A 27744-nucleotide genomic window follows, 5' to 3' on the forward strand; every position below is an offset into this window, starting at 1 on the left:
TTCCTGTCCCAAGATCTGAGTAGAGCTAGTTGAAGAGGCCTGAGGTGAAACTGGGCAAATGGCACTGCCTCTATTGCTGCTGCCATCCTGCCGAGGACTCTCATGGCAAACCGGAGGGATCGGGGAGGACTGCGGAGGAGTGTACGAACTCCCAGACGGATGGCCAGTGTCTTGTCCTTGGGAAGGAGCACCAGGCTCCTGGAGGTGTCGAATAACGTTCCCAGGAAGGTTAGAGTCTGACTCGGGGTAGTCGACGATTTCTGTAGGTTGACTAACCATCCCAGACAACTCAGAGTGTCTATTGTGATTGAGACACTGACCCTGCAGTCCTTGAAGGAGGAAGACTTGATGAGGAGGTCGTCCAGGTACGGGACGACTAGAATGCCTCTTGAGTGCAGAACGTCCATGGAGGCTGCCATGACCTTGGTAAACGTTGTTGGAGCCGTGGCGAGTCCGAACGGAAGGGCGATAAACTGGTAGTGGTTTTGGTTGACTGCGAACCTGAGAAACCTTTGATGGGCGGGAGCAATTGGTATGTGCAGATATGCATCTTGTATGTCTATGGAGGCAAGGTATTCTCCCTGCTCCATGGATGCAATGATGGACCGGAGGGACTCCATGCGGAAAAGGGGTAGAGAGGAAGAACCGATTCGGTGGAGTGGAAGTGAACTCTATCTTGAATCCGGAAGACTATTTCCCTGACCCACCTGTCATATGTAATAGGCAGCCAGACTTGCTGAAAGAGTAAAAGTCGCTCGCCTACTGGTGGGGTGTCTTCCGGAGTTCGTGAGTCATGATGAAGCGAAGTTCTGAGGTTTTCCTCCCTTGGGTTTCGCATGGCCTGCTTTCAACTGCCAAGCCCTGTCCGGTCTCTGCGCCGTCCCTGCGTGGAGAGCGGTTACGGTTTTGCGCTGGGCGCAAGGCGGACCAGCCCGAGGAATTCCGAAAGGATCGGAATAGTGTCTGGTTTCTTCGTTTAAACGTGCGTTTCGGATTTAGTTGAGGGAGAGAGGTACTCTTACCCCCAGTGGCATTGGCTATCATTGTGTCCAACTTTTCGCTGAAAAGCCTTCCAGTAAGGTACGGAAGATGCGTGAGGAACTTCTTTGAGGCCGCATCCGCTTTCCATTCTTGCAGCCAGAGGATACGCCGAATCGTAATGGCGTTTGCCGCTATCCCCGCTAGACCTCTTGCTGAGTCAAGGGCTGCATGAAGCATGTAGTCTGCTACCACTGCTATCTGGACCGCTTGGTCCGAGAGCCCGACATTTGAAGCTTGAAGACCCTCCTGTAGTTTTTTGGCCCAAGCCAGGATGGCCTTGGCCGCCCAAACTGAAGCGAACGCAGGGGCCAGGGAGTCCCCTGCTGCTTCGAAAATGGAACGAGCCATGCGTTCTACTTGCCGGTCTGCTGCGTCCCTGAGGGTTGAGCTGTCTGGCAGAGAGAGTAAGGTCTGTGCTGCTAGTCTAAATACCGGGGTGTCCACTTCGGGTGTATCTGTCCACTGTTTGGTGTCTGTGAGAAGGGGTACTTCGCCTCCAAGTATTTGCAATTGGCAAATTTTTTCTCAGGCTGCGAAAACTGTTTAGTAAGTATCTCTTGAAACTCATGGTGATTAAGGAAGACCTTAGGTGGTTTCTGAACACTTTCGAAACAAATCTTATGTTCTGGGGCTACCTCTGAAATTTCCAGCACCCGATGGATGGCAGAGATTATGTCCTCAACTAGCACTGTATTGCTAGAGGGAGAAGGTACCACAGACCTCTCCATTTCGTTGTCTGAGTCGGAGTCACAGATGCCTTCCGAATCCTGTGTATCGCTAAGGTGATCCCTGGTGGGCGACCTGGGGCGGGGGTCTTCTGTGGTGGGGGATCTCTGTGGTGAACTGCATTGTCTGTCTCTGACAGGGGACTGCCTAGGAGACCTGGAATGACGGTGTCTCTCCCTTTGGGATCGTGACCTTTGGGTCCGCTTACGTCTGTGAGAGTCGGAAGCAGCCTGTACGTGAGACAAGCTGTCCGTTTGCTGGGTAACGTTCATAGCCGGGACCCGACCCTGCAGTGCTTGCAGCAATGTGGCGGTTAAGTTATCTATGGACTGTGTCATAGACTGTGACATCTGAGTAGCCCATTCCGGCGTGGTATCTGACACAAGCGTTGGTAGGGACTCCCTGGGTTTCTGACCCAGAGTTCTGGATGCAATCCCGGCAGTGTGGATATGTGCTGCCACTGGGGAGCGTGGCTTTGCAGGCTGTGCAGACTGCATAGAAACATTCCTGCCTGGTACTCTTTCTTGAGCACGGCATAGTGCACAGAGGCTGGCTATCAGGGATGGCTACGCAGAGGGAACCCACAGAGAGCCTTATAGGAAGTATGGATTCACAGCGGAGTAAAGAGAACCCAGCTGTGAGCTTACCCCACCAGTGTGCCCCTAGGTCCAGCGCCGACAGATCCCAGTTCTGTGCCCCCCGGAGACTGCTGTGATTCTCCTCTGCTGGAGGCGCCCGTTATCAGGATGTCTGCAGCCAAAAAAATGGCCACCGGGACGCTGAGGAGAGGAAGGAGGGGGCGGAGATCTGAAAAAGGGTGCGCTGGGCTATGTAGAAACGCAAACTTTCTGCCTCGATCCGCCCCTTCTATGACACTCTATAGTGTCATTTTAGTCATCCGGGGGGCGGGGAAAAGGCGGCGGCTTCAGCTAGGCCGAAGCCGCGGTCAAGTAGAGGCCTGATGCCCAGGAGGGCTCCAGAGCGGTGCGGTAGTCCGGGAGGGGGTCTGATTTGTACCAGACTCCCCCGGAATGGGCAACTGGTTAGTGGTGGGGGCAGCAGGGGTAGCGGTTCCTGTTTGGGGGTCCCTGGAGCGCCATGGAGCCGCTGCTGCTGCAGAGACAGGGGCGCAGAAAGCCCTGTCTCTGCTGTGCCATGTCTGCCTGCACACTCCCCCGGCCCCAACAGGATCCCACAGCTGGTCTGGGGTCCCTGGATGCTGCTGTCCGACCCTACCTGAGGCGTCTCAACCTAATGCCCCCTGCGGGGGATTAGGGAGGGTGCATCTGCCAGTCAGGGGGTCTTCATCCTCGCCTCAACCTCAACCCAGACGCCAAAGGGGTTGGGGAAGGAGGGGGGTCTCAACTTCGGACCAGTACCCGAGGGACTGGGGAAGGAGCGACATGGGGAATAGCCGTCTCCACTTCAACTGGGCACCCCTAAAAAGGGGGCCAAGGAAGGAGCCATGCCGGAAGTCTCACAGGAGACCCACTTTTCTTCATCTGTATTCCAGACGAAAAAGGTTAAAACGGAAGAAAAAAAGGTGTGCCTCCTTGCGACACTAAGCAAAAACTGGAGAAGGCTGACGCCGACAAGGGGTGTATACTGCAGAGGAGCCATAGTTAATCTTTTTCAGATTATGCACAGTGTCGCCTCCTAGTGGACAGCAGCATAACACCCATGGTTTTGTGTCCCCCAATGAGGCGACAGAGTAAATGAAATTGGGGGTGGGGGTGGCATGGGGGGTGGGGTTAGAACAGTTAATTTAAGAAAGAATAAAGGTACAGAGAGATACATAAAGTGCATGTATACTAATGCCAGAAGCCTCGACTACAAGATGGAGGAATTGGAGTTAATGTTGTTGGAACATAATTATGACATGTGGGGATATCTGAGACATGGCTGGACGAGAGCCATGACTGGGCGGTTAATTTACAGGGCTATAGTCTGTTCAGAAAAGACCGAACAAATAAGCGAGGGGGAGGCGTGTGTTTATATGTAAAATCAACCTTAAAACCCATCCTTCGTGATAATATATATGAATCTAATGAAAATGTAGAGTCCCTGTGGGTAGAGATAAGGGGAGGGGGGAAACATAATAAATTACTGATAGGTGTTTGTTATAAGTCTCCAAAAATAATGGAAGCAACAGAGAATATCCTCATAAAGCAAATAGATGAAGCTGCGACTCAAGAAGTCATTATTATGGGGGACTGCAACTACCCTGAAATACATTGAGGAACTGAAACCTGCAGTTCCAGCAAAGGTAATAGGCTTTTGACAACTATGAGAGACAATTACCTTTCACAACTGGTTCAGGACCCAACAAGAGGAGGGGCACTGCTAGACCTAATATTAACCAACAGGCCAGACCACATATCAAATGTAAGGGTTGAGGGTCACTTGGGTAATAGTGATCACAAATTAATAAGTTTTCATGTATCCTTTAATAAGATGTGTAGTAGAGGGGTTACAAGGACACTAAACTTCAGGAAGGCAAATTTCCAACGGATGAGAGATGATCTTGGTGCAATTAACTGGGACGATATCCTGAGACATAAAAATACACAAAGAAAATGGGAGACGTTTATTAGCATCCTGAATAGGACCTGTGCACAATATATACCATATGGAAATAAACACTCGAGAAATAGGAGGAAACCACTATGGCTAAATAGAGCTGTAAGGGGTGCAATAAGAGATAAAAATAAAGCATTTAGAGAATTAAAGCAAGTAGGTAGTGATGAGGCATTAAATAAATACAGAAAATTAAATAAATTCTGTAAAAAGCAAATCAAGACAGCAAAGATTGAGACAGAGACTCATTGCCAGAGAAAGTAAAAATAATCCCAAAATATTCTTTAACCCCTTTCTGTCATGTGACGTACTATCCCGTCCATGTGCCCTGGGACTTAATTCCCAAAGACGGGATAGTACGTCACAGCGATCAGCGGCGCCCACGTGGTGAGCGCCGCTTATCGCGGCCAGGTGTCAGCTGATTATCACAGCTGACACCAGGCACAATGTGTCAGGGGTGGTCACGGAGCGCCCCCGACACATTAACCCCTTGCACACCGCGATCAAACACGATTGCGCTGTACCGGGGGTTAAAGGGAAGCATCGACAGGGAAGGGGTTCCCTCCGTGCTTCCCTGAGCCCCCCACAGCAGCGCAATGTGCAGTGCTGCTGCGGGGGGGCTCCATCCCTGCAGGTCCCCGAATCCAAGATGGCGACGGGGACCTTTTGGGGCCTGCAGGGAGCTGGATTTCTCAGTGTCCGCAAAGCGCAGACATGAGGAAGTCTGCGTCTATGCCTGTGATCTGTGATGTGACAGATCAGCGACGTCCCCCCTGGGACAACCTAATAAAGTAAAAAGAAAAAAGTGTAAAAATAATTTAAAAAAAAAAAAAAAAATATTCTCTAAAACAGGCATGAGGAAAGACTGTGCCGTGCCTGTGACAGATATGTCCCCCCTGGGACAATGTAATAAAGTTAAAAAAAAAAAAAAAAAAAAAAAAAAATTGCTAAATAAATAAAAAAAATATATATATATTCCCTAATAAATTCATTTTTTGGAAATAAAAAAACCCAAAAACAATATTTGGTATCGCTGCATCCATAACGACCCGCCCTATTAAACTGTCCCACTAGTTAACCCCTTTAGCGAACCCCTGAAAAAGTAAAAATAAAAAATTAAGCAAAAAATAATGATTTACTATCATACCGCCAAACAAAAAGTGCAATAACACGCGATCAAAAAAGACGCATATAAATATCCATGGTACCGCTGAAAATGTCATCTTGTCCCGCAAAAAAAGAGCCACCACACAGCATCATCAGCGAAAAAATAAAAAAAGTTATAGCTCGCAGAATAAAGCGATGCAAAAAATAGAATTAGACTTACCGGTAATTCGGTTTCTAGGAACCTTCCATGACAGACACCTTGGAGGTTGTCTCCCCGCCTAATAGGGGACAGGAACACAAAGAGGTTAAATAACCCTCCCCTTCCTGCTACCTCAGTGTTTTTTCTGAACATGAATAGTTACCGCCAGTAGAGCCGGAATCATCAGGTAAATACATCATATCGGGAGGGAAATTAGAGCTGTCGTGGAAGGTTCCTAGAAACCAAATTACCGGTAAGTCTGATTCTATTTTCTTTTGTCACCTTCCACGACAGCCACCTTGGAGTCATGCCAACGTTAATTTACTAGGGAGGGACTACGGCTTGCAAGACGCGTCTGCCGAATGTCAGATCCCTATTGAAATCCAGTCAATAGTGTCTAGTAAAGGTGTGCACCGAGGACCAGGTGGCCGCTCTGCAGATCTGCTCCGATGACGTATTTCCTCTTGCTGCCCAGGACGTAGCGACTGATCAAGTGGAGTGGGCTTTTAACGACTCGGGAGGAGAAAGATGTCTAGAAGAATATGCCAGAGAGATGGACTGCTTGATCCAGCCTGCTATCGTGTTTTTTGCCACTTTTTTCCCCTTATTTCTTCCTGAATATTGAAGGAACAGGTTCTGGTCGATTCTCCAATCCTTGGTTGCTTCGAGGTAACGGAGAACTACCCTGCGGACATCCAGGGTATGAAACTTTCCTTCCTTCGGGTTAGAAGGATTTTGGCAAAATGAGGGCAACATGATATCCTGGCTTCTATGAAAGTCTGACACCACCTTGGGCATAAAGGAGGGGTCTAGGCATAGTACTATACTGTCTGAATTGAGTAGGAGGTAAGGTTCCTGCACCGAAAGGGCCTGTGGCTCCCCCACCCGTCTAGCTGATGTAATTGCCACAAGAAACACTGTTTTGAGTGTAAGCATTTGTAATGGGATTTCCGACAGGGGCTCAAACGGGGCCTGTGTTAGGCTATTAAGTACTAAATCAAGATCCCAGGGAGGAACCCGATTAGGGAGTGAAGGGCGAATTCTGCCTGCCGCTGTCATGAACCGCTTGACCCAGCGGTGTTTGGCTAGGTCTTGGTCAAAAAAGGAACTAAGGGCAGACACCTGAACTTTCAACGTACTTGGAGTAAGCCCTAGATCTAACCCTTTCTGCAGGAAATCTAGTATTTGGGCAATATTTGGATGGGTGGGGTCAGGGGCCCCCAGAAGGCACCAGGAGGAAATTTTTTTTTCCATATTTTGCCGTAAATTGCATTTTTTACCGGCTTTCTGCTTTTTTGAAGGGTCCGGATTACCTCATCCGACAACCCTTTGGCTCTCAGAATGTTGGCCTCAATAACCAAGCTGCTAGACATAGCTTGGTTGGGTTTGGGTGTAGTAATGGACCCTGAAAAAAGAGGTCGGTCTTCTGGGGTAGAAGCCAGGGACCTTCCTGGGCCATGTCCAACAGAGCGCTGTACCAGCTTCGTCCTGGCCACATGGGAGCCACCAGGATTGTCGTAACCCCGTCCGCTCTGATCTTTTGTAATGTTTTTGCCAGCATCGGATTTGGTGGAAAGGCGTAGGCCAGTCTGAAGACCCATGGATGGGTAAAAGCATCTGTCCCCTGGGCGCCGTACGTGGGACTGAGGGAGAAATAGGTCGCTGCTTTTGTATTTTATTTTGTGCATTCGCAAATAGGATGACCTCTGGGTCTCCCCATCTCGAGGCTAGAGCCTGGAAGACCTCTTGGTTTAGACACCATTCCCCTGGATGGACGTCCTTCCTGCTCAGGAAGTCTGCCTGGATGTTTTCCGACCCCTTCAGGTGTACCGCAGAAATGGATAACAGGCGCTTCTCCGCCCAGAGGAAGATCCTTGCTGCCACCTTCTTTAGACTGGCGTACCTTGTGCCCACCTGTTGTCTATGAGGTATGCCACCGTGTTCACGTTGTCGGAGTATACCCGAACATGATGGTTCCTGACAAGGTTTGATGCGGCCTTCAGTGACTCTTCCACCGCCGTCAATTCCCTTAGGTTCGAAGATCCGGATCTTATGTTCTGGGGCCACTGCCCCTGGAAGTATGAATCCTCGACCATGGCTCCCCAGCCTCTCAGACTGGCGTCGGTACATAATATTCTTAGGGGAAGCTGATCACAGCTTACTCCTCGCTTCAGGTTTTGGTAGTTGAGCCACCACCAGAGGGTCGATTTTACGTGTCCCGGAAGTAGAACCCTTTTTGACAGGTTGTTTGGATATTATTTCATGTTTATCAGGACATACGACTGGAGGACTCGCGTATGAGCTTGTGCCCAGGACACCGCCCCCAATGCACGCTGTCAGGGAACCCAGGATGGACATGGCGTCCCTCAGCGTCGGTGCCCTTTGGTCTCTGAATCGGATTATTTTCTGCCGAAGGTCTTTTTGACGATCTTCGACAAGAAAGGATGTCCTCTTTTCTGAATCCAAGAGAATCCTCAAGAATTTTTTCATCGGGGAAGGATAGAGGGCCGACTTCTGGAGATTTGGTATCCACCCTAGGGTTTCGAGCATCTGTAGGGTTCTTGATACGTCCTGGTTCAGCCGGTTTACTGAAGGGGCGACGATCAGCAGATCGTCTAGATACGGTACAATGCATATCCCCTGAAGCCGAATGGAGATGACTGCTTCCTTCATGATCTTCGTGAACACCCTTGGTGCTGGGGATACCCCAAAACGGCAGGGCATTGAACTGAAGGTGGCTGATCCCTCGGTCGTGGGTGACCGCAACCTCAGAAACTTCCGGTGGTCCGGATGAATGGGAACATGATAATATGCGTCCTTTAGATCTATTGTCGCCATCTTCCAGCCTCGTCCAATAAGAGGAATTGCTGATCTCACTGACTCCATCTTGAACCTTCGGTACTTGATGAAGTGGTTCAGGGGCTTTAGATTTATTATGAGCCTGTGTTTTCCTGAGGGTTTCTTAATCAGGAACAGGCGAGAATAATGTCCCCTGCCCTCCTCTTGTGAAGGTACATATGAGACCACTTCTTCCCGTAGCAGTTCTTCTATCTGAAGCCACAGAATTTTTTGCAGACTCGGGGATTGCATTGGGGTAATCCTTAGGGCATGCGGGAGGGGGTGCTCGAACTCCAGTTTCAGCCCATATTGAATAGTGTGCAGGACCCACTGGTTCGACATCGTGGCCTGCAATTGGGCGAAAAACTGGGTGAGTCGACCCCCTACCCGGGAGTCACTGCTTCTCCGGGGGCTGCTGCTGTTGGGGCACAAGGATGTTTCTTCCTTTACCCCATTTCGGGTAGCTCCAGCGACCCATTTTGCCCTTTCCTCTGAATGTCCTTTGAGAGGTCTGTTCCCTTGAGGGACGAAAAAACCCACCTTTTGGCGGGTTTCTGTTCCGGTAGTGACTTATTCTTGTCGGAAGCCTTCTCAAGGATATCATCCAGGACCGGCCCCAACACGTGGCGTCCCTGGAAGGGGATGGCACATAGTTTCATTTTGGAGGTGATGTCGCCTCCCCATGACTTCAGCCATAAGGCTCTCCTGGCCGAGTTTGAAAGGACTAGGGACCTTGCTGCCACCCGTACCGTTTCTCCTGAAGCGTCAGCTAAATAGCCTGAGGATTGACAGGGAGTCTAAGATTTCCTCTCTTGGGGTACCCCCCGACAGGTGGTCTTCCAACGTACGTAGCCAGAGAAGGAAAGATCTGGCTACGCAGGTGGATGCAATATTTGCTTTGAGCAGGTTCGTAGAAGCTTCCCAGGAATTTTTAAGATGGCTTTCTATTTTGCGATCCATTGGATCCGTCAATTGGGAGGAATCCTCAAAGGGCAAGGACGTCTATCTTAGGGATCTCCCAAATTGAACTATCACCTTCTAGGGGAAACCGATTTCTTAGCTCAGAGGGCACCGTGCTTTCTCGGGGGAGGACCACTCCTGAGCTATTAAATCATGTATAACCCTCATGAACCGGGAAACCTTTTCTACCTCTTGGTTTCAACCCTCCAAACATCTCATCCTCGACTGAGAGCCTGACCTTCTCCTCCTCCAATCCCATGGTATTTCGTACCATGGAGACCAACTCCTCCATATCCTCAGAGGAGAAATAGTATTTTTTTGTATCATGACTGGAGGTGGACGAGGAGCCCTCATTTTCCCAAATATCCTCCGACCCCGAGGAACGGGCCTCTCCCGAGTCTGAGTCGGCTTCTATAGGTGCCCTTTTCCTCTTTTTTGGGGCAGGGCCCTGGGCCAGGGTTTGGGCCGCTATGGAGGTCTGAACCTCCTGTCTAATGAGAGTCTTTATGCTGTCAAACAGAGAGGGTTGCTCGGTACGCAGGATATTTTGCGTACAAGGCTGGCATAACTTCTTTCTGTAGTCAGAAGGAAACCTGGCACCACATATACCACACTTGCGGGGGTTTTTAGGGGCAGAGGCCTTGTTTTCCTGCAAGAAGAAAAGAAGGCATTACTCATACCTGTGCCACCAATTAGTTTGACAGGCCAGGGACCGGCACTGCTACTCACTGTAGGAGGGGGAACGCTGGGCTCCGCAGATGCTGCAGCTGAGGGCTTCTCACCGTCCATATCTGCACACACAGACACTCTGCGCTTACCTGGAGCTGGTGCGGCGTTCATTCACTGGGTGCTCCTCCCTCCACCATGGGGAGGATGCTGCTCGACCCGCGCCGCCATTGTATTCGTCTCCCGTGTCTCCCCGGGTGCCGGCGCGCGCCCCTATACAGGACGCCGGAGGCCGCAAAACGGAAGTGCGCGTCACCGCTACTTCCGGTCGACTGCTTGCCCCCTCTGACGCGCGCGTGGCCCAATGCAGCGCTGGGAGGAAGGAGGAAGCCGGGGAGCTTGTGCAGGACCCCGGCAGGCACCAAACCGCCCCGCTTTACCCCGGAGGGCGCGGGAGGGGCGGCAGAAGTCCCGAGTCACACCGCGGTGGAGACGGGAGCAGCCCATGGAGGAGGAGAGGCGAACCGCCCGACCTCGGCTGCCCAGCTTGGTGAGTACATAGGGGCTCCGCTCGCTGGCCACGGCAGCCCCTTGTGACCTCTTCATGCCCCGATAGGGGACAGGAAAACCACTGAGGTAGCAGGAAGGGGAGGGTTATTTAACCTCTTTGTGTTCCTGTCCCCTATTAGGGCGGGGAGACAACCTCCAAGGTGCCTGTCGTGGAAGGTGACAAGAGAAAATTATTTTTTATATAAAATTGTTTTCATTGCATAAAAGCGCCAAAACATAAAAAAAAGACCTACATGAGGTATCGCTGTAACTGTACTGACCCGAAGAATAAAAGAGCTTTATCAATTTTACCGCAGGTGGAACGGTATAAACGCACCCCCCAAAAGAAATTCATGAAACGCTGGTCTTTGTTCATTCTGCGTCCCAAAAATTGGAATAAAAAGCGATCAAAAGATGTCACGTGCCCGAAAATGATACCAATAAAAACGTCAACTCTTCCCGCAAAAAATAAGACCTCACATGACTCAGTGGGTCAAAATATGGAAAAATTATAGCTCTCAATATGTGGTGATGCAAAAACTATTTTTACAATAAAAAGGGTCTTTTAGCGTGTGACAGCTGCCAAAAATAAAAACCCACCATAAATAGTAAATCAAACCCCCCGTTATCACCCCCTTAGTTAGGGAAAAATAATAAAATTAAAAGAAAATGTATTTATTTCCATTTTTCCATTAGGGCTAGGGCTGAGATTAGGGTTAGGGGTGTGTTGGGGTTAGGGTTGAAGTCATAATTGGGGGGTTTCCACTGTTTGGGCACATCAGGTGCTCTCCAAACGCAACATGGTGTCTGATTTCAATTATAGCCAATTCTGCGTTGAAAAAGTCAAATGGTGCTCCTTCATCTTCCAAGCTCTGCCATGCGCCCAAACAGTGGTTTACCCCCACATATGGGGTATCCGCCTACTAAGGACAAATTGCACAACTTTTGGAGTCAAATTTCTCCTGTTATCCTTGGGGAAAATAAAAAATTGGGGCAAAAAAAATCATTTTTGTGGAAAAAAAAAAAGATTTTTTTTATTTTTATGGCTCTACATTATAAACTTGTGAAGCACTTGGGGGTTCAAAGTGCACACCACACATCTAGATAAGTTCCTTGGGGTGTCTAGTTTCCAAAATGGGGTCACATGTGGGGGGATTCCACAGTTTAGGCACATGGCATCTGATCTCAATTCCAGCCAATTCTGCGTTGAAAAAGTCAAACGGCGCTCATTCCCTTCCAAGCTATGCCATACGCGCAAACAGTGTTTTACCCCCACATATGGCGTATCAGCCTACTCAGGACAAATTGCACTACTTTTGGGGTCCAATTTCTCTTGTTACCCTTAGGAAAATAAAAAATTGGGGGCAAAAATATTTTTGTGGAAAAAAATAATTTTTTTATGTTCACGCCCGGGCGTTATAAACTTCTGTGAAGCACTTGGGGGTTCAAAGTGCTCACCAAACATCTAGATAAGTTCCGTGGAGGGGTCTAGTTTCCATAATGGGGTCACTTGTGGGGAGTTTCAATAGTTTAGGTACATCAGGGGCTCTCCAAACGCACATGACACCCGCAGACCATTCCATCAAAGTCTGCATTCCAAAATGTCACTACTTCCCTTTCGAACCCCGACGTGTGCCCATACAGTAGTTTTCTCCCACATATGGGATATCAGCGTACTCAGGACAAATTGGACAACAACTTTTGGGGTCCAATTTCTCCTGTTACCCTTGGGAAAATAAAAAAATGGGGACTATAAGATCATGTTTGTGGAAAAAATATGATTATTTTTATTTTCATGCCCGGGCGTTATAAACTTCTGTGAAGCCCTTGGGGGTTCAAAGTGCTCACCACACATCTAGATAAGTTCCTTGGGGGGGGGTCTAGTTTCCAAAATGGTGTCATTTGTGGGGGGTTTCCACTGTTTTGATACATCAGAGGTTATCCAATCGCGATATGGTGTCCGATCTCAATTCCAGCCAAAAAAGTAAAATGGCGCTGCTTCCCTTCTGAGCTCTGCTATGTGCCCAAATAGTCGTTTACACCCACATATGGGGTATCAGCGTACTCCGGTCAAATTGCACAATAATTTTTAGGGTCCTGTTGCCCTTGGAAAAATAAAAATTGGGGGTGAAAAGTTCATTTTTGTGGAAAAAATATGATTTTTTAACTGTACCGCTGTACGTTATAAACTTCTGTGAAGCCCTTGTGGGTTCAAAGTTCTCACCACATATCTAGACAAGTTCCTTGGGGGGTCTAGTTTCCAAAATGGGGTCACTTGTGGGGGGTCTCCACTGTTTAGGTACATCAGGGGCTCTCCAAACGTGACATGGCGTCCGATCTGAATTCCAGCCAATTTTGCATTGAAAAAGTCAAACGGCGCTCCTTCCCTTCTGAGCTCTGCCATGCGCCGAAACAGTCGTTCCCCCCCACATATCAGGTATCAGCGTACTCAGGACAAACTGCACAATAACTTTTGCAGTCCAATTTCTCCTGTTACCCTTGGTAAAATAAAAAAAAATGAATCTGAATTATTTTTTTGTGAAAAAAAGTTAAATATTCATTTTTTTTTTAAATATTCAAAAAATTCCTGTGACGCACCTGAAGGGTTAATAAACTTCTTGAATGTGGTTTTGAGCACCTTAAGGGGTGCAGTTTTTAGAATGGTGTCACTTTTGGATATTTTCTATCATATAGACCCCTCAAAGTGGCTTCAAATGTGATGTGGTCCGTAAAAATAAAATGGTGTTGCAAAAATGAGAAATCGCTGGTCAACTTTTAACCCTTATAACTTCCTAACGGAAAAAAATTTTGGTTCCAAAATTGTGCTGATGTAAAGGAAACATGTGGGAAATGTTACTTAAGTTTTTTGTGTGCCGTATCTCTGTGATTTAAGGGCATAAAAATTCAAAGTTGGAAAATTGCGAAATATTAGAAATTTTCGCCAAATTTCCGTTTTTTTCACAAATAAACGCAAGTTATTTGAATGAAATTTTACCACTAACATGAAGTACAATATGTCACGAGAAAACAATGTCAGAATCACAAGGATCCATGGAAGCGTTTCGGAGTTATTACCTCATAAAGGGACAGTGGTCAGAATTGTAAAAATTGGTTTGGTCATGAACGTGCAAACCACCCTTGGGGGTTAAGGGGTTAACTACATAAATAGTAAGAAGCTAAAAAATGATAGTGTTGGTCCCCTTAAAAATAGTCTGGGTGATATGGTGGATGAGGATGAGGAAAAAGCCAATATGCTAAATGACTTTTTTTCAACAGTATTTACACAAGAAAATCCCATGACGGATAACATGATCAGGGATAAAAATTCTCCATTAAATGTCACCTGCTTAACCCAGCAGGAAGTACGGCGGCGTCTAAAAATCATTGAAATTGACAAATCCCCAGGCCCGGATGGGATACACCCCCCGAGTACTGCAGGAATTAAGCACAGTCATAGATAGACCATTATTTTTAATCTTTAAAGATTCCATAATAACAGGGTCTGTACCACAGGACTGGCGTATAGCAAATGTGGTGCCAATATTCAAAAAGGGGACAAAAACTGAACTTGGAAATTATAGGCCAGTAAGTTTAACCTCAACTGTGGGTAAAATCCTGGAGGGTTTTCTAAGAGATACTATACTGGAGTATCTGGAGACAAATAACCTCATGACCCAATATCAACATGAGTTTACAAGGGACCGTTCCTGTCAGACTAATCTGATAAGTTTTTATGAAGAGGTAAGTTCAGGACTGGACGGAATGCAGTGGACGTGGTGTACATGGACTTTTCAAAAGCTTTTGATACGGTGCCACACAAAAGGTTGATACATAAAATGAGAACAATGGGGATAGGGGAAAATATGTGTAGGTGGGTTAAGAGCTGGCTCAGGGATAGGAAACAAAGGGTGGTTATTAATGGAGCACACACGGACTGGGTCACGGTTAGCAGTGTGGTACCACAGGGGTCAGTTTTGGGCCTGCTTTTTAACATATTTATTAATGACCTTGTAGGGGGCATAGAGAGTAGAATTTCAATATTTGCAGATGACACTAAACTCTGCAGGGTAATCAATACAGAGGAGGACAATTTTATATTACAGGAGGATTTATGTAAACTAGAAGCTTGGGCTGATAAATGGCAAATGAGCTTTAATGGGGATAAATATAAGGTCATGCACTTGGGTAGAACGAACAAGATGTATAATTATGTGCTTAATTGTAAAACACTGGGCAAAACTGTCACTGAAAAAGACCTGGCTGTATGGGTGGATGACAAACTCACATTTAGTGGCCAGTGTCAGGCAGCTGCTGCAAAGGCAAATATAATAATGGGATGCATTAAAAGAGGCATAGATGCTCATGAGGAGAACATAATTTTACCTCTATATAAGTCACTAGTGCGACCACACTTAGAATACTGTATACAGTTCTGGTCTCTGGTGTATAAGAAAGACATAGCTGAACTGGAGCGGGTGCAGAGAAGAGCGACCAAGGTTATTAGGGAACTGGGGGGTCTGCAATACCAAGACAGGTTATTACACTTGGGGTTATTTAGTTTGGAAAATCGAAGGCTTAGGGGTGATCTTATTACAATGTATAAATATATGCGGGGATAAAACAAAGACCTTTCGAATGATCTTTTATCTCTTAGACCTGTGACGGGGACAAGGGGGCATCATCTACATCTGGAGGAAAGAAGGTTTAAGCATACTCACAGACGCGGATTCTTTACTGTAAGAGCAGTGAGACTATGGAACTCTCTGCCATATGATGTTGTAATGAGTGATTCCCTAATAAAATTTAAGAATGGACAGGATGCCTTTCTTGAAAAATATAATATTACAGGTTATATACACTAGTTTCCTTAATATTGCGTTCATCCAGGGAGCTAGTCTGATTGCCGTATGTGGAGTCGGGAAGGAATTTTTTTCCCCAATGTGAAGCTTACTGTTTGCCACATGGGTCATTTTTGCTTTCCTCTGGATCTACATGTTAGGGCAAGTTAGGATAGGATATGGGTTGAACTAGATGGACTTAAAGTCTTCCTTCAACCTTAATAACTATGTTACTATGTAAATGAAAGATCTGTGATTCACAATACACAGTGATCTTCTAACTCCAGATCTCCCAGGAGGATGTGACCCCCTTGCGACACCAAGTCACAGTCCAGACCTAAATCCCATTGACCAGGGTTCCCCAACTCCAGTCCTCAAGGCCCACCAACAGGTCAGGTTTTCAGGATTTTTTTCCCTTGTGTTGTACAGGTGATGCAATTATCACCTTGGCAAAACTGAGGAAGTCCTGAAAACAAGACCTGTTGGTGGGCCTTGAGGACTGGAGCTGGGGAACCCTGCCATTGACAATCTGTGGCAAGACTTGACATTTCCATCCAAACTCACTGTGCTAGATGTGCAAAATCTGGTAGAGATATACCCCCAAAAGACTGGCAGCAGTAATTGCAGAGAAAGTATGTATCATTTCCTTTACACTTCACAAATACTTGTGTTGGTATATCACACAAAATATCAATAATACACTTAAAGGGAACCTGTCAACCCCTCCCGGCGTTAAGAGCCACCTTGTGCAGCACTAATTCTGCATTCTGTCAAGGTGGCTCTTTTATTTAGCGTCCCTTCCACCGCCGAAATAATCGTTTTTAAAATTGGTCAGACATACCTGAAGCTTGTCATGGGGGCAGGTCTTTCCCCCTTTGACAGAGACGCCTCACATACGTCAGTCATGTCCTGCTTTTGAATTTGGCGCTGCCTCCTCAGCATTTCTTTTTTTCACTCCTGAGCTCAGCAGAGTAATGGTGCAAGCAGGACCTGTGATGATGTCAGCACCCTGTGACCAGGAGGGGCGGAGCTCAACATAGCAGTAGTGCAGAAAGACCTGTGATGACGTCAGCACCATGTGACCAGTAGGGGCGGAGTTGAGCAGGGCAGTGGTGAGGCAGGACCTGTGGTGACGTCAGAATATTACAGGCAGGCACAAGAAAACACGGGTATTACATACCTGGTAATGTGTTTTTTCATGAGACATGACGGCACCACGAGAGAGGGGATCCGCCCAGCGAGGACAGGAAACCTTCAAGATAAAAGGGGCGGCTCCTCTCTCCGCATCAGTTGTTTTACAGAGCACGAGAGGAACTCCGCAGGTTAGTGTACACATAAATAATACAACTTTAACGCTGATAAATTTCCGACACCAAGGGAGTGTATAATACTAATAATGCACCCAACTAATGACGTGATCAAATAGGGAGGGAATATAAGGGTGCCGTCATGTCTCATGAAAAAACACATTACCAGGTATGTAATACCCGTGTTTTTCCATTCTACATGACGGCACCACGAGAGAGTTACAGAGATTTGTATTCTCTTTAGGGGGGGATCACTGCTTGTAACACTCTTCTCCCGAATGTGAGATCAGAGGTAGCAGATAGGTCTAATCTATAATGTCTGAAAAAGGTAGATGGAGAGGACCAAGTGGCCGCCTTACAGATCTGGTCGATGGAGGCGTCCGCTCTCTCCGCCCAGGACGTTGCCATGGCCCTCGTGGAATGGGCTTTTAGGCCCTCTGGAACAGCCCTACCTGCACTACTATATGCTAGTATGATGGCCTCTCTCACCCATCTAGCTATAGTTTGCTTAGAGGCTTTAAGGCCCTTCCTTGCCCCCTGATATGAAACAAACAGGGCCCTCTGTTTCCTCCAGGGTTTTGTCATCTCCAAATATTGTAGGATACATCTCCTAACATCTAAGCAATGTAGCCTCTCCTCCTTCTTGTTACCGGGGTTAGAACAAAAGGATGGCAAGACTATTTCTTGAGCTCTGTGGAATTTCGACACTACCTTAGGGAGGTATGCTGGGTCTAATCTTAAGACAACTCTATCGTCCATAATCTGAGCGTACGGCGGGTCTGCTGACAGTGCGTGTAAGTCCCCCACCCTACGTGCCGATGTAAGCGCTACTAATAAGGCTGTTTTTAAAGTTAACACTTTATCTGATGTCACGTCTAGTGGTTCAAATGGACTTTCTGTTAGAGATGATAGGACTAAGTTTAGATCCCAGGGAGGAGGTTTAGGAGATGGGACAGAGTTGGCTCTAGTACAGGCCCGGATAAACCTGGCCACCCATCTATCATTTGCTAGGTCATAATTGAATAATGCTGCCAGTGCTGAAACATGTACTTTGAGGGTGCTGACAGCTAAGCCCAAGTCTAAACCCCTTTGCAGAAACTCTAGCACTGCCCTCACAGGTACTTCCCCCTCCTGTATTGGGCCCGAGGTGGACAAAAATTTTCTCCATATTCTCCCGTATATTTTTGTAGTCACTGGCTTTCTGCTACTGATTAGGGTGGAAATTAACCTTTGTGAAAACCCTTTTTTCTCTAACAGCGACCTTTCAAATTCCAGGCTGTCAAATGCAACCTGGAGTTCGGAGGGTGATTGAAGGGACCCTGTGTTAGGAGGTCGTGGTCCTCTGGGAGTACCCACGGGTCCGTCACTGACATCACTCTTAGCCAGTAGAACCATGGTCTTTTTGGCCAAAAGGGAGCTATCATAATTACTCTGGCTCGGTCCTCCCTGATCTTCTTCAGGACTAATGGAATGAGGCATATCGGGGGGAAGGCGTACAGGAGACCTGATGTCCATTTTATCCTGAAGGCGTCTACCGCCAGTGGCATGTCTGCTGGACTTAGAGAGCAGAACTTTTGAACCTTTCTGTTGGTTTTTGAGGCGAAGAGATCTATTATGGGTTTCCCCCACATAAGCATAATCCGTTGAAAAATGGACTCTTTTAGACACCATTCGCCTTGCTTCAACCGGTTCCTGCTCAGAAAGTCTGCCTTCAAGTTGTCCACACCTCGGATATGCAGGGCCGATAATGAGAGAAACTGACGTTCTGCTAGAGTCAGGATTCTTCCCGCTATCTTCATTAATGACCGAGAACGGGTGCCCCCCTGATGGTTCACATATGCTACTGCTGTCCGATTGTCTGATAGGACTTTCACGTGATGTCCTGTCAGGTGTGTCAGTAAACCTTCCAACGCCCTTTCGATGGCTAACAGCTCCCACTCGTTTGAGGATAGATCTCTTTCGTCCTGAGCCCAAGGATCTTGAAGCCATAGGGTGTCTAGATGGGCTCCCCAGCCCCAAGGGCTGGCATCTGTCGTGATTACTCTGGAGGCTGTGTATGTCCAGGGTACTCCCCTTGGAGAGGACTCTATCTGTAACCACCACCTGAGTGACTGGAGTACAGGGTCCGGGATGGTGAGTTTTTGCTCTAACTGCCCCTGAAGCCTCAGATAGTTTTGTAACACGCACCACTGAAGTTCCCTTGTGTGAAACTGAGCCCATTTTATTGCTGGTATGCAGGAAGTTAGGGATCCCAACACTGACATGGCTTTCCTCAGAGTCATTACTGGCTTTCTTAATGTTGTCCTGATTAGGTTTTTGATTTTTCCTTCTTTTTCCTCTGGGAGGCGACATTCCTGCACCACTGAGTCTATTGTTAGGCCCAAAAAATTCTGGATCATTGTTGGTTCCAGTTTGGATTTTTTGAGGTTCAGTTGCCAACCCAGAGTCTGAAGTGTCTCCATCACTATCTTGACTTGTTCCTGACAGTGAGAGAAATCTCTCCCCACTATCAGGAAGTCGTCCAGATATGGTATTACCAGGGCATCTTTTTCCCTGAGATGTGCCGAGACCTCCGCAATTAATTTCGTGAAGACCCGGGGGGCTATTGCTACCCCAAAGGGTAGAGCCCTGTATTGGAAGTGATGCCACTGAGATTTTATCTGGACTGCCACCCTGAGATATTTGCGGTCTTGCTGCCGGATCGGGACATGATAGTAAGCGTCCTTGAGATCCAGGACCGCCATGTAACACCGAGGAAAGAGGAGTTTCACTGCAGATCTTATGGTTTCCATCTTGAATGATGGGACTATCAAATATCTGTTGAGGCTTTTCAGGTTTATAATTGTCCTCCAGGAATTGTCTGGTTTCTTTATTAGAAATAGGGGGGAGTAAAAGCCTTCCTTTTTTTCTTTTTCCGGAACTTCTTCCAGTACGAGTTTCTGTATGAGTGACAATACCTCCTCTTCCAGACTCTCTTGTCTTTCTTGAGAAGATTGCACTGGAGTCTGAATGAATTTTTGTGGTGGCCAATGGTGGAACTTTAATTCCAGACCTGACCCCACTATCTGTCGGATCCAGGTGCTGGATGAGATTCTCTCCCAGGCTGGGAGGAAGTGAGAGAGCCTTCCCCCCACCTGAGAAGGACCGTCACTGGGAGGGCTTTTTGGCTTCCCTGGAGGCCTTACCGAAATAGAAGCCTCTCCCTCCTCTGTATCGCCTGTCAGAATTGTTTTTGTCTCGATCTCTGAATTGTTGCTTTCTGAATTTTCGGCCCCTCTGAAAGGAGCGCCGAAACGCCTGAAATGGTTGTTTTGGAAAATTTTTCTTTGTATCACCCGCTTTTTCCAATACGTCATCCAACGCTGGTCCGAACAAGAAATTTCCCTCGCATGGCAGAGAGCACAGTTTCATCTTTGCCTGAGTGTCTCCCGGCCAGCATTTTAGCCATACTGCGCGCCGTCCTACATTGGTTAAGGCTGCTGACTTTGCTGCTAGTCTGGCCGAGTCTGCAGAAGCCTCTGCGAGAAAGTCTGCCGCCGCTCTAATAGCCGGTAATGCTTCCAGAATTGACTCTCTGGGCACTCCATGTTCTAGTTGATCCTCCAAGTTGTCTACCCATATCTTTAGAGACCTAGCCACACACGTAGCTGAGATAGCTGGTCTTAGTGCCCCAGCCGAGGTTTCCCAGGCTGTCTTAAGGCAACTGTCAGTCTTTCGGTCCAGCGGTTCTTTCAGAAACCCCAGATCCTCAAAGGGTAGGGAGGTTTTCCTGGCGACTTTTGATATCGCTACGTCGATTTTGGGAGCTCTATCCCAGGATGAGGATGCCTCTTCCTCAAAGGGATACCTCCTCTTCAGAGAATTAGATATCTGGGACTTTTTCTCTGGTTTTTCCCATTCGCGTTTTATGAGCTCTTCTATTTGCTCATTAATAGGGAAGGTCTTACGCTTTTTCTTTTGTAGTCCACTGAACATAAGTTCTTGGGCTGTCTTTTTTGCTCGCTCCTCTACCAGACCCATGGCAGATCTGATTGCTTTAATAAGTTCATCCGTAGATTCTACTGGGAACGTATCTTCCCCATCTGAGCTACTATCTGAATAGTGCGTTTTATCTGAGTCCTCCTCTGATCCTGTATAGTCTTCTTGAGAGACCCCTGAGGGGCTGGATCTATCCCTAGTTTTCCTATCTGCATCCGCAGTTTGCAATGCACTTACTGACTTACAAACCTCGGTTTGAATTAGGGACCTCAGACTATCCGAAAATGAGGGAGTCTCCTCCGCTATAGTTTTGTTAATACACTCCTGGCATAACTTTTTATTCCAGGCTGTTCCTACGGGACTTTTGCATAAAGCACATTCTTTATTCTTAGATTTTCCCCTACTTTTCCTAGGGACTTCCTATACTCCACCCCGCCAGTGTATGTAAGAGAGGGAGGAGAAGGAAGAGAGGAGACAAGAGAAAGAGAACAGACATTAGAGTACTGGACTTTCTCGTAGTTCACTCACCACTCGGACGCTTTCATAAAACGGGTACCGGATCTGGAGGCTGACTGGTCTTCTCACTGTCTCCCAAGGAGACTAGGGACCCCTCCTTCTTGCGTTGACGATCCGCCCGTGCGCTGCCCGAGCGGCTTCCACTGCTGCTGCGGCGTGTCTGGCTCTTTTCGTGTGAGCGTGACCGCCTTGCTTCCTGGCGTGGTTGTATATGCTCTGGTGAGGGGCTCTCCATCCTGCCGTATATGTCTGCTGCTATCTTGTGCTGAGAGCAGTCACACCCTACCATATAATGGTGTAGTGACGCCTGCCGCTACTGGTTTAAATAGCAGCCCCCAGCTTCCCGGTGCTTAGCAGGAGCCACTTAATGAGAGCAGTCACCTTCCGCCTAAGAGGGAAGGTTATTCCCTTTTTTTTTTTTCTCCTAATTGGACCGCCTGGTCCCCGCGCCCTGCTTGCGCCCTGTGTGCGCGCGCGCGCGCCACCGCCTGTGCCCGCGCGTCCCCAGTAACTGCGCACACCCTCCTGTGTCTCTGCTGAGCGCGCCAGTACTACTTCCGGGTCGCCGCTTACCACTTCCGGTTTAGCGTCGGCTTCCTCCCAGCAAGGCCCCGCCATGCGTGCTCCCATGCGCGCATCCTTGCCGCCCCGGTGTGCTCAGCGGCGCGATCCCGGGTTGCCCGGTGAGCGCCTGGGCCCCATACCGGCCATCTGCTCCCTCTTACCTGAGGAGAAGAGGATGGGTGACCACTATACCACCAACGCATCCACCAGGTAAACTTTCCCCTGAATCTTGCAGGGACTGGCGTCGGGTCTCAACAGGGTGGGTACACCAACGTGGCACCCCCGAGGAGCAATATCTTCGCCCAGACACCGATGTGTCGCATGGGCTGCATGGCCACCGTACGTCGACAGGGAGGGAACACGAAAAGTGGCCTCCGTGGACGTTTTACGGGGTATCTTTACCTCTTGGAGGGTACACCACCTGTGGCCTCCAAGGTATCCAGCTTCACCCGGGCATCTGCCCCATGGGCTGTGGCCATGCACTCGCTCAGGGGGGACATAGGAATATATGACCCCCGAGGCGACTACCGGTACTTGGTATCAGGTGTAGCAGACCGGCGCCTGCTATTTGATCACCCGATCCAGGCCCAGGCATCCTCTTCTTTCTTCCATCAAGAGGTTTTCATCTTGAGGGTTTCCCATCGAGGACAGGAAACCAACTGATGCGGAGAGAGGAGCCGCCCCTTTTATCTTGAAGGTTTCCTGTCCTCGCTGGGCGGATCCCCTCTCTCGTGGTGCCGTCATGTAGAATGGAAAAAAGAAATGAACCCTGAGGAGGCGGCGCCAAGTTCAAAAGCAGGACATGACTGACGGATGTGTGGCGTCTCTGTCAGGGGGGGGGGGGGGGAGACCTGCCTCCTGACAAACTTCAGGTATGTCTGACCAATTTTAAAAACGATTATTTCTGCGGTGGAAGGGACGCTAAGTAAAAGAGCCACCTTGACAGAATGCAGCATTAGTGCTGCACAAGGTGGCTCTTCTTACGCAAAAACGCCTGGAGGGGGGGGTGACAGGTTCCCTTTATATTTGTGGTATAACGTGAAAAAAATGTGGAAAAGCTCATGAAGAATACTTTTTCAAGGCACTCTATGTTTGTTACTGCACTTCGGGAGGTAGAGTCGTACAGTTTTTCAATTCTCCATTTGGTAAAAAAAGCTCATGGAAAAGCTTAGTATAAATGCTAAAGATAGGCCTTTACTTACTTTCTTCTGGATAAATTGACTCTGTTCCTCTGCCATTGGTAATGAAGGTGCTATTCCTTGTAGCCTATTGGACTGCCGCGTAACAGTATGAATTTGTGGCTTCTCTCTTACAAAAAAAAACAAAAAACACTTGAAATATTTCAAGATTATCAGATAAATGCTCACATACCTCAGACAACCAAGAAATATCCAATTTTCCAAGTAGCACAAACCAAGGCCCAAAGTAACTAATGTCTCTACAAGTACAAACCTGTGCAAAACAGCGCTTTTTTCCGAATGGTCAATGAACACATGGAAAAGCCTTGTATATTTTTGCCACAGTCTTGTAAGTGGTTCTCAAGGCCCATGGCATTTATACGAAAAAACAACCTATTTTACTCATACGAGCAGTTTAGCCAAAAACAGCATCTCAATACTGTGGAAATTTGTAGTGAAAGTGAAATCCATCTTGTGGTTGTTGTGTAATCTTTATTTTCAGTTCTGAGATATTGATATGCTCGTGCTCCACGGCAGCATGTGGGGGGGTCTTCATGTGGTGATCTGCTTAGGTATTCACCAGTACGGCTTCTGACAAGTCACTGATACCTCAGTGCTCCCTATTTTACATACTGTATATCTTATTGTTTTGAAAAAAAACAACAAAAAACAATCATGCAGGTGCTGGCGCCTGCGCTGTAGCATGATCAAATCTATAATATCCTTTTATTTTATTTAGCTATATAAATTTGTTGAGAAAAAAACCAAAAAACATTTCTTTCTCAAAATGACGCGGGATGCACCTACACCGGAACTCAATAGATGCTACTGGAACTACCACAGATGCCATTTTGCTAGAGAGAAAAAAAATTTGTCTCCACAAAGATGGCGCTGGACGTTCCTACGCAGTAGCATCTCAGTGAAGTCAATTTTTTTTCCTCTAAGGAAATGGCACCGGTGGTGGCCTGTCAGAAGACATACTGATGAATACCTACCTAATCAGAGCACCACATATGAAGAACCCCCCCACAGGCCGCCCCCAGAGCACGAGCATATCATTAACTCAAAACTGAAAATAAAGATTAAACAACCACAAGATGGATTTCATCAACCAAGGTATCATTGTAATCAGTATAACAATGCCGACCTGACACTGTCTGTAGGTCATTGTGCACCATCCTGCTAATAGGTTCCCTTAAATAAATGTTTAGGAAAATAACAATGCTGTAGATAAGCCCCTTATGTCAATGCCGGCAGCTGATAGGCAGAAAAAAGTGTGACAGATTCCCTTTAATAACAGAATGATAGTTATATATCATAAACCAATCATATCTGACTCCAACATGACTCTTTAAAATGGGCCGATTCCAATCATCGGAATGTTTAAAATGTCATTCAGTAGATGCATACTTTATCCACATGATCTGGTAGTGTCCTATTATCGCACAATATTGGAAGGAGGTGTCGTCATTATTAACTTCCCTGGTACAAGCTCCTGTTGTCAAAGAAATGGTTAATCTTAGTTCTCTAAAGTCTAGAAAAATATCAGAAAAACAAGTCTGTAACCCATGACACCATTTTAATTGTTATCTGTCTACGTGGTTGAATACTTTTAGCCAGTGGTCAGCTCCAAATTCCCCTCTTCTATATTTGAATGATGCCTAAATATGTCAAGGCCAAGTATCTTCTTGGCCAAATGCACTAAAAGGATATGGTTCCACGAATTGTTAAATTGTCCTAAAGGAAATGCCGAAACCCCCCCATGTTCCCGCCACATTTAATTAAATTTATCTCATATCCCAGGATTTAGCTGACACATCGTTATATACGACTCCTCTCCTGATAGTTTTGTAACTTCTAACCCCTTTTTTTACCCTGTTCAATCTAGGCCATCTATCCTAAATATTTTTCAGGAAAAGGTGGAGGCAGATCTTGTTGATTTAGACAGAATTACAAGTATTGATAAAAACAATCTTAATCCTCAAGAAATTCTGGCACTACAAGATCTGCAATCCAACACAGGGTTAATTATCAGGGAAGCAGACAAGGGGGGAGGGGTCGTGGTTCTGGACTCTTCACTTTATTTTAAAATGAATCATGCTATTCTATCTGATAATAACACCTACCTACATCTCCAGGGAGACCCTACTAATTTTTACAAGAGTAAAATCGATAAATTACTTCAAGATGGTTTGGAGGGGGGCATTTTTTCTCAAAAAATATACGATTATTTAAAAGTGGATTTTCCTATTATCCCCATTTATCATGCCCTCCCTAAACTTCACAAGGGTATTTTTCCACCACCCTTTAGGCCTATTATATCAGGCATTGGTTCCCTTGGAGAAAAGCTGGGTGCTTGGATAGATCATTTTTTGCAACCTTTAGTCAGGGATGTGCCAGGCTTTCTGAGAGACACCAAATCTTTAATAAACAACTTAAATCCCATTTCTCGGCATGATGATTATATGTGGCTGACCTGTGATATTGTCAGTCTATATTCGTCTATACCACATTATGTAGCCATTGATTGTCTCCAGGTGTTTCTCAGAAAGAAGGCATAGTTCTTATCCCTTACAGACTCAAAACTTCATTATTACAGCTATTAATTTTTTGTTGACACATAATTATTTTTCTTTTGATGGGGAATTTTTTCTTCAGAAGTGTGGCGTTAGCATGGGAGGTAAATTTTCCCCCTCCCTTGCTAACATTGTGGTCGCCATTTTTGAAGAACTTTACATTTTTGATAATAGTTTTTCAGAGCATATAATCTTTTATACACGTTATATCGACGATTTATTATTCATTTGGGAAGGAGATGTTGCTACAGCACATTCCTTCATAAATCATCTCAATCAAAATTCCTTCAACCTCAATTTTACTTTTCAAGTCCATCCGTCTACTACCAACTATTTAGATGTGACTTTGATTGGCGACCGCAATAAGATTGATATTCTTCCCTATCATAAAGAAACTGACTCTAATTCCATTTTACTAGCTAGCTCATGCCACCCCCTCCCCATACGGTGAAAAACATCCCCATTGGAGAATTAATCAGACTAAAGCGTAATTGCTCCAGGTCTGATCTTCTCCAACATGAAACTAGCAAAGCTGTTGCTAGAATAAAACACAGGGGATATCCCAACTGGTGTTTGAATAGAGCTCAAAAAATAGTGAACCAAATTGACAGATCGGACCTTTTTCTAAATCATCACAAAAATAAACATAATATTAATCACCAATTAACTTTTTCTACCAATTTTTCTCCGCAATTTCAGGATATTGTAAAAATAATACAAAAACATTTACCTATTTTATTACAGGACAATCAACTTAGTCATATTCTAGAAAAAAATAAAATCAAATTTGTGGCGAAAAAAGCGCCCAATTTAGCCCACATCTTGTCACCTAGTCTAGTAGTCAGTAATAATAAAAAGAGCTATTCCAAAAATTGGTTATCATGCACTGGCTTTTTTGGCTGTGGGCACAATTTTTGCATATCGTGCAAACATGCCAAGAGATGCAAATCATTTACCTCCATGTACACTGGTTTGACTTACAACATCAGGGATTTCATTAATTGTAATACCCCTAATGTTGTATATCTCATTGAATGTACTTCTTGTTCAATTCAATATGTAGGTTGTACAACTTGTCCTCTCAAACAGCGAATACGCAGACACATGTCTGATACTTTAAATCCTTCTGCAGTGAATGTTTCTGCAGTCTCGAGGCACTTTATTACTATTCATAATAGGTGCCTCGATTCTCTCACATTCACTGGCATTGAAAAGGTCTACAAACCAGTCAGGGGAGGGGACCATCGTAGAAAGATTCTCAATCGAGAGTCTTTCTGGATTTATAAATTGGGCACTAGAATACCGCATGGTATGAACAAGAGGAGAGATCTAATCATGCAGTATTCTTAGGTATCTCTTTCTCTTGTTCATGCCATTCAAATGTGTGTTTTTTTGTTTTTTTTTTCCTCTCCAGTAAATAACTTAGACATTTTCACAGTTGGATATACGAGGGGTACTTAACACAGGGTATATATTTGTACATATATATCTTTGAAAGAAAATTGTAAATGAATGAAACAATGGTTTTGTTTTTTTTGCTGCAGTATTTTTCTCTTTCTTTCCGTTTGTTGTAATGCAATCAATTCCCACCATTTGATAACATGCTACGTACAAATTGTCCGCAAATTATAAGATCCTTGTTATAACGCTATCAGAGTACATGATGGCTTCCTTTAAACACCTAGATGGTTTTTTAACTGCTTTATATGTGATATATCAAGTAAGAAAAATTTCTTTATAAAACATTTTTTTTTTTTTTCCTTGATCTGTTTATTATTATACCCTTCGTATGTGTTGGTTTCCATGCATTGTACACTTTTTTCAAATTTGGTTTTGTCTATGTTAAATGTAATGGGTGTGTTTTTCACTTAATTGAATCACCTGTTTCCTTGACATGTTTTGCACTTAAATATCTGTTTGGAGACCTTCTTTACGCATTCCATGATTAATCCCTTTCAGGGTGAAACGCGTAGGAAAGTGCTCCCTTCCATATGCCTCTTTATGTTGTTTTTACTTGATGGTAAGAAGATTTTATATTTTCAATAAAGCAATTGTTATTTTATCTCCTGGAGACGCTGGAAAATCTTTTTCTATGTTGTGCATATCGTTATATAACTTATCTTT

The 27744-nt window shown here is 46.1% G+C and overlaps 1 protein-coding gene across 4 annotated transcripts in view; it reads right to left on the reverse strand.

The window, feature by feature from the left end:
• Positions 1 to 27744, reverse strand: part of WDR76 (WD repeat domain 76) — a 286518-nt gene that overhangs the window by 167221 nt on the left and 91553 nt on the right. For all 4 annotated transcript variants that reach the window (XM_073569001.1, XM_073569000.1, XM_073568999.1 and 1 more), the window contains exon 8: positions 23069 to 23174. In XM_073569001.1, the coding sequence (XP_073425102.1) occupies positions 23069 to 23174 (106 nt within the window). The remainder of the gene's footprint in view (positions 1 to 23068; positions 23175 to 27744) is intronic.

This window comes from Dendrobates tinctorius, unplaced genomic scaffold (genome assembly GCF_039654945.1).
Source record: "Dendrobates tinctorius isolate UK_male_01 unplaced genomic scaffold, ASM3965494v1 ptg000022l, whole genome shotgun sequence".
NCBI classification, from domain to species: Eukaryota; Metazoa; Chordata; class Amphibia; order Anura; family Dendrobatidae; genus Dendrobates; species Dendrobates tinctorius.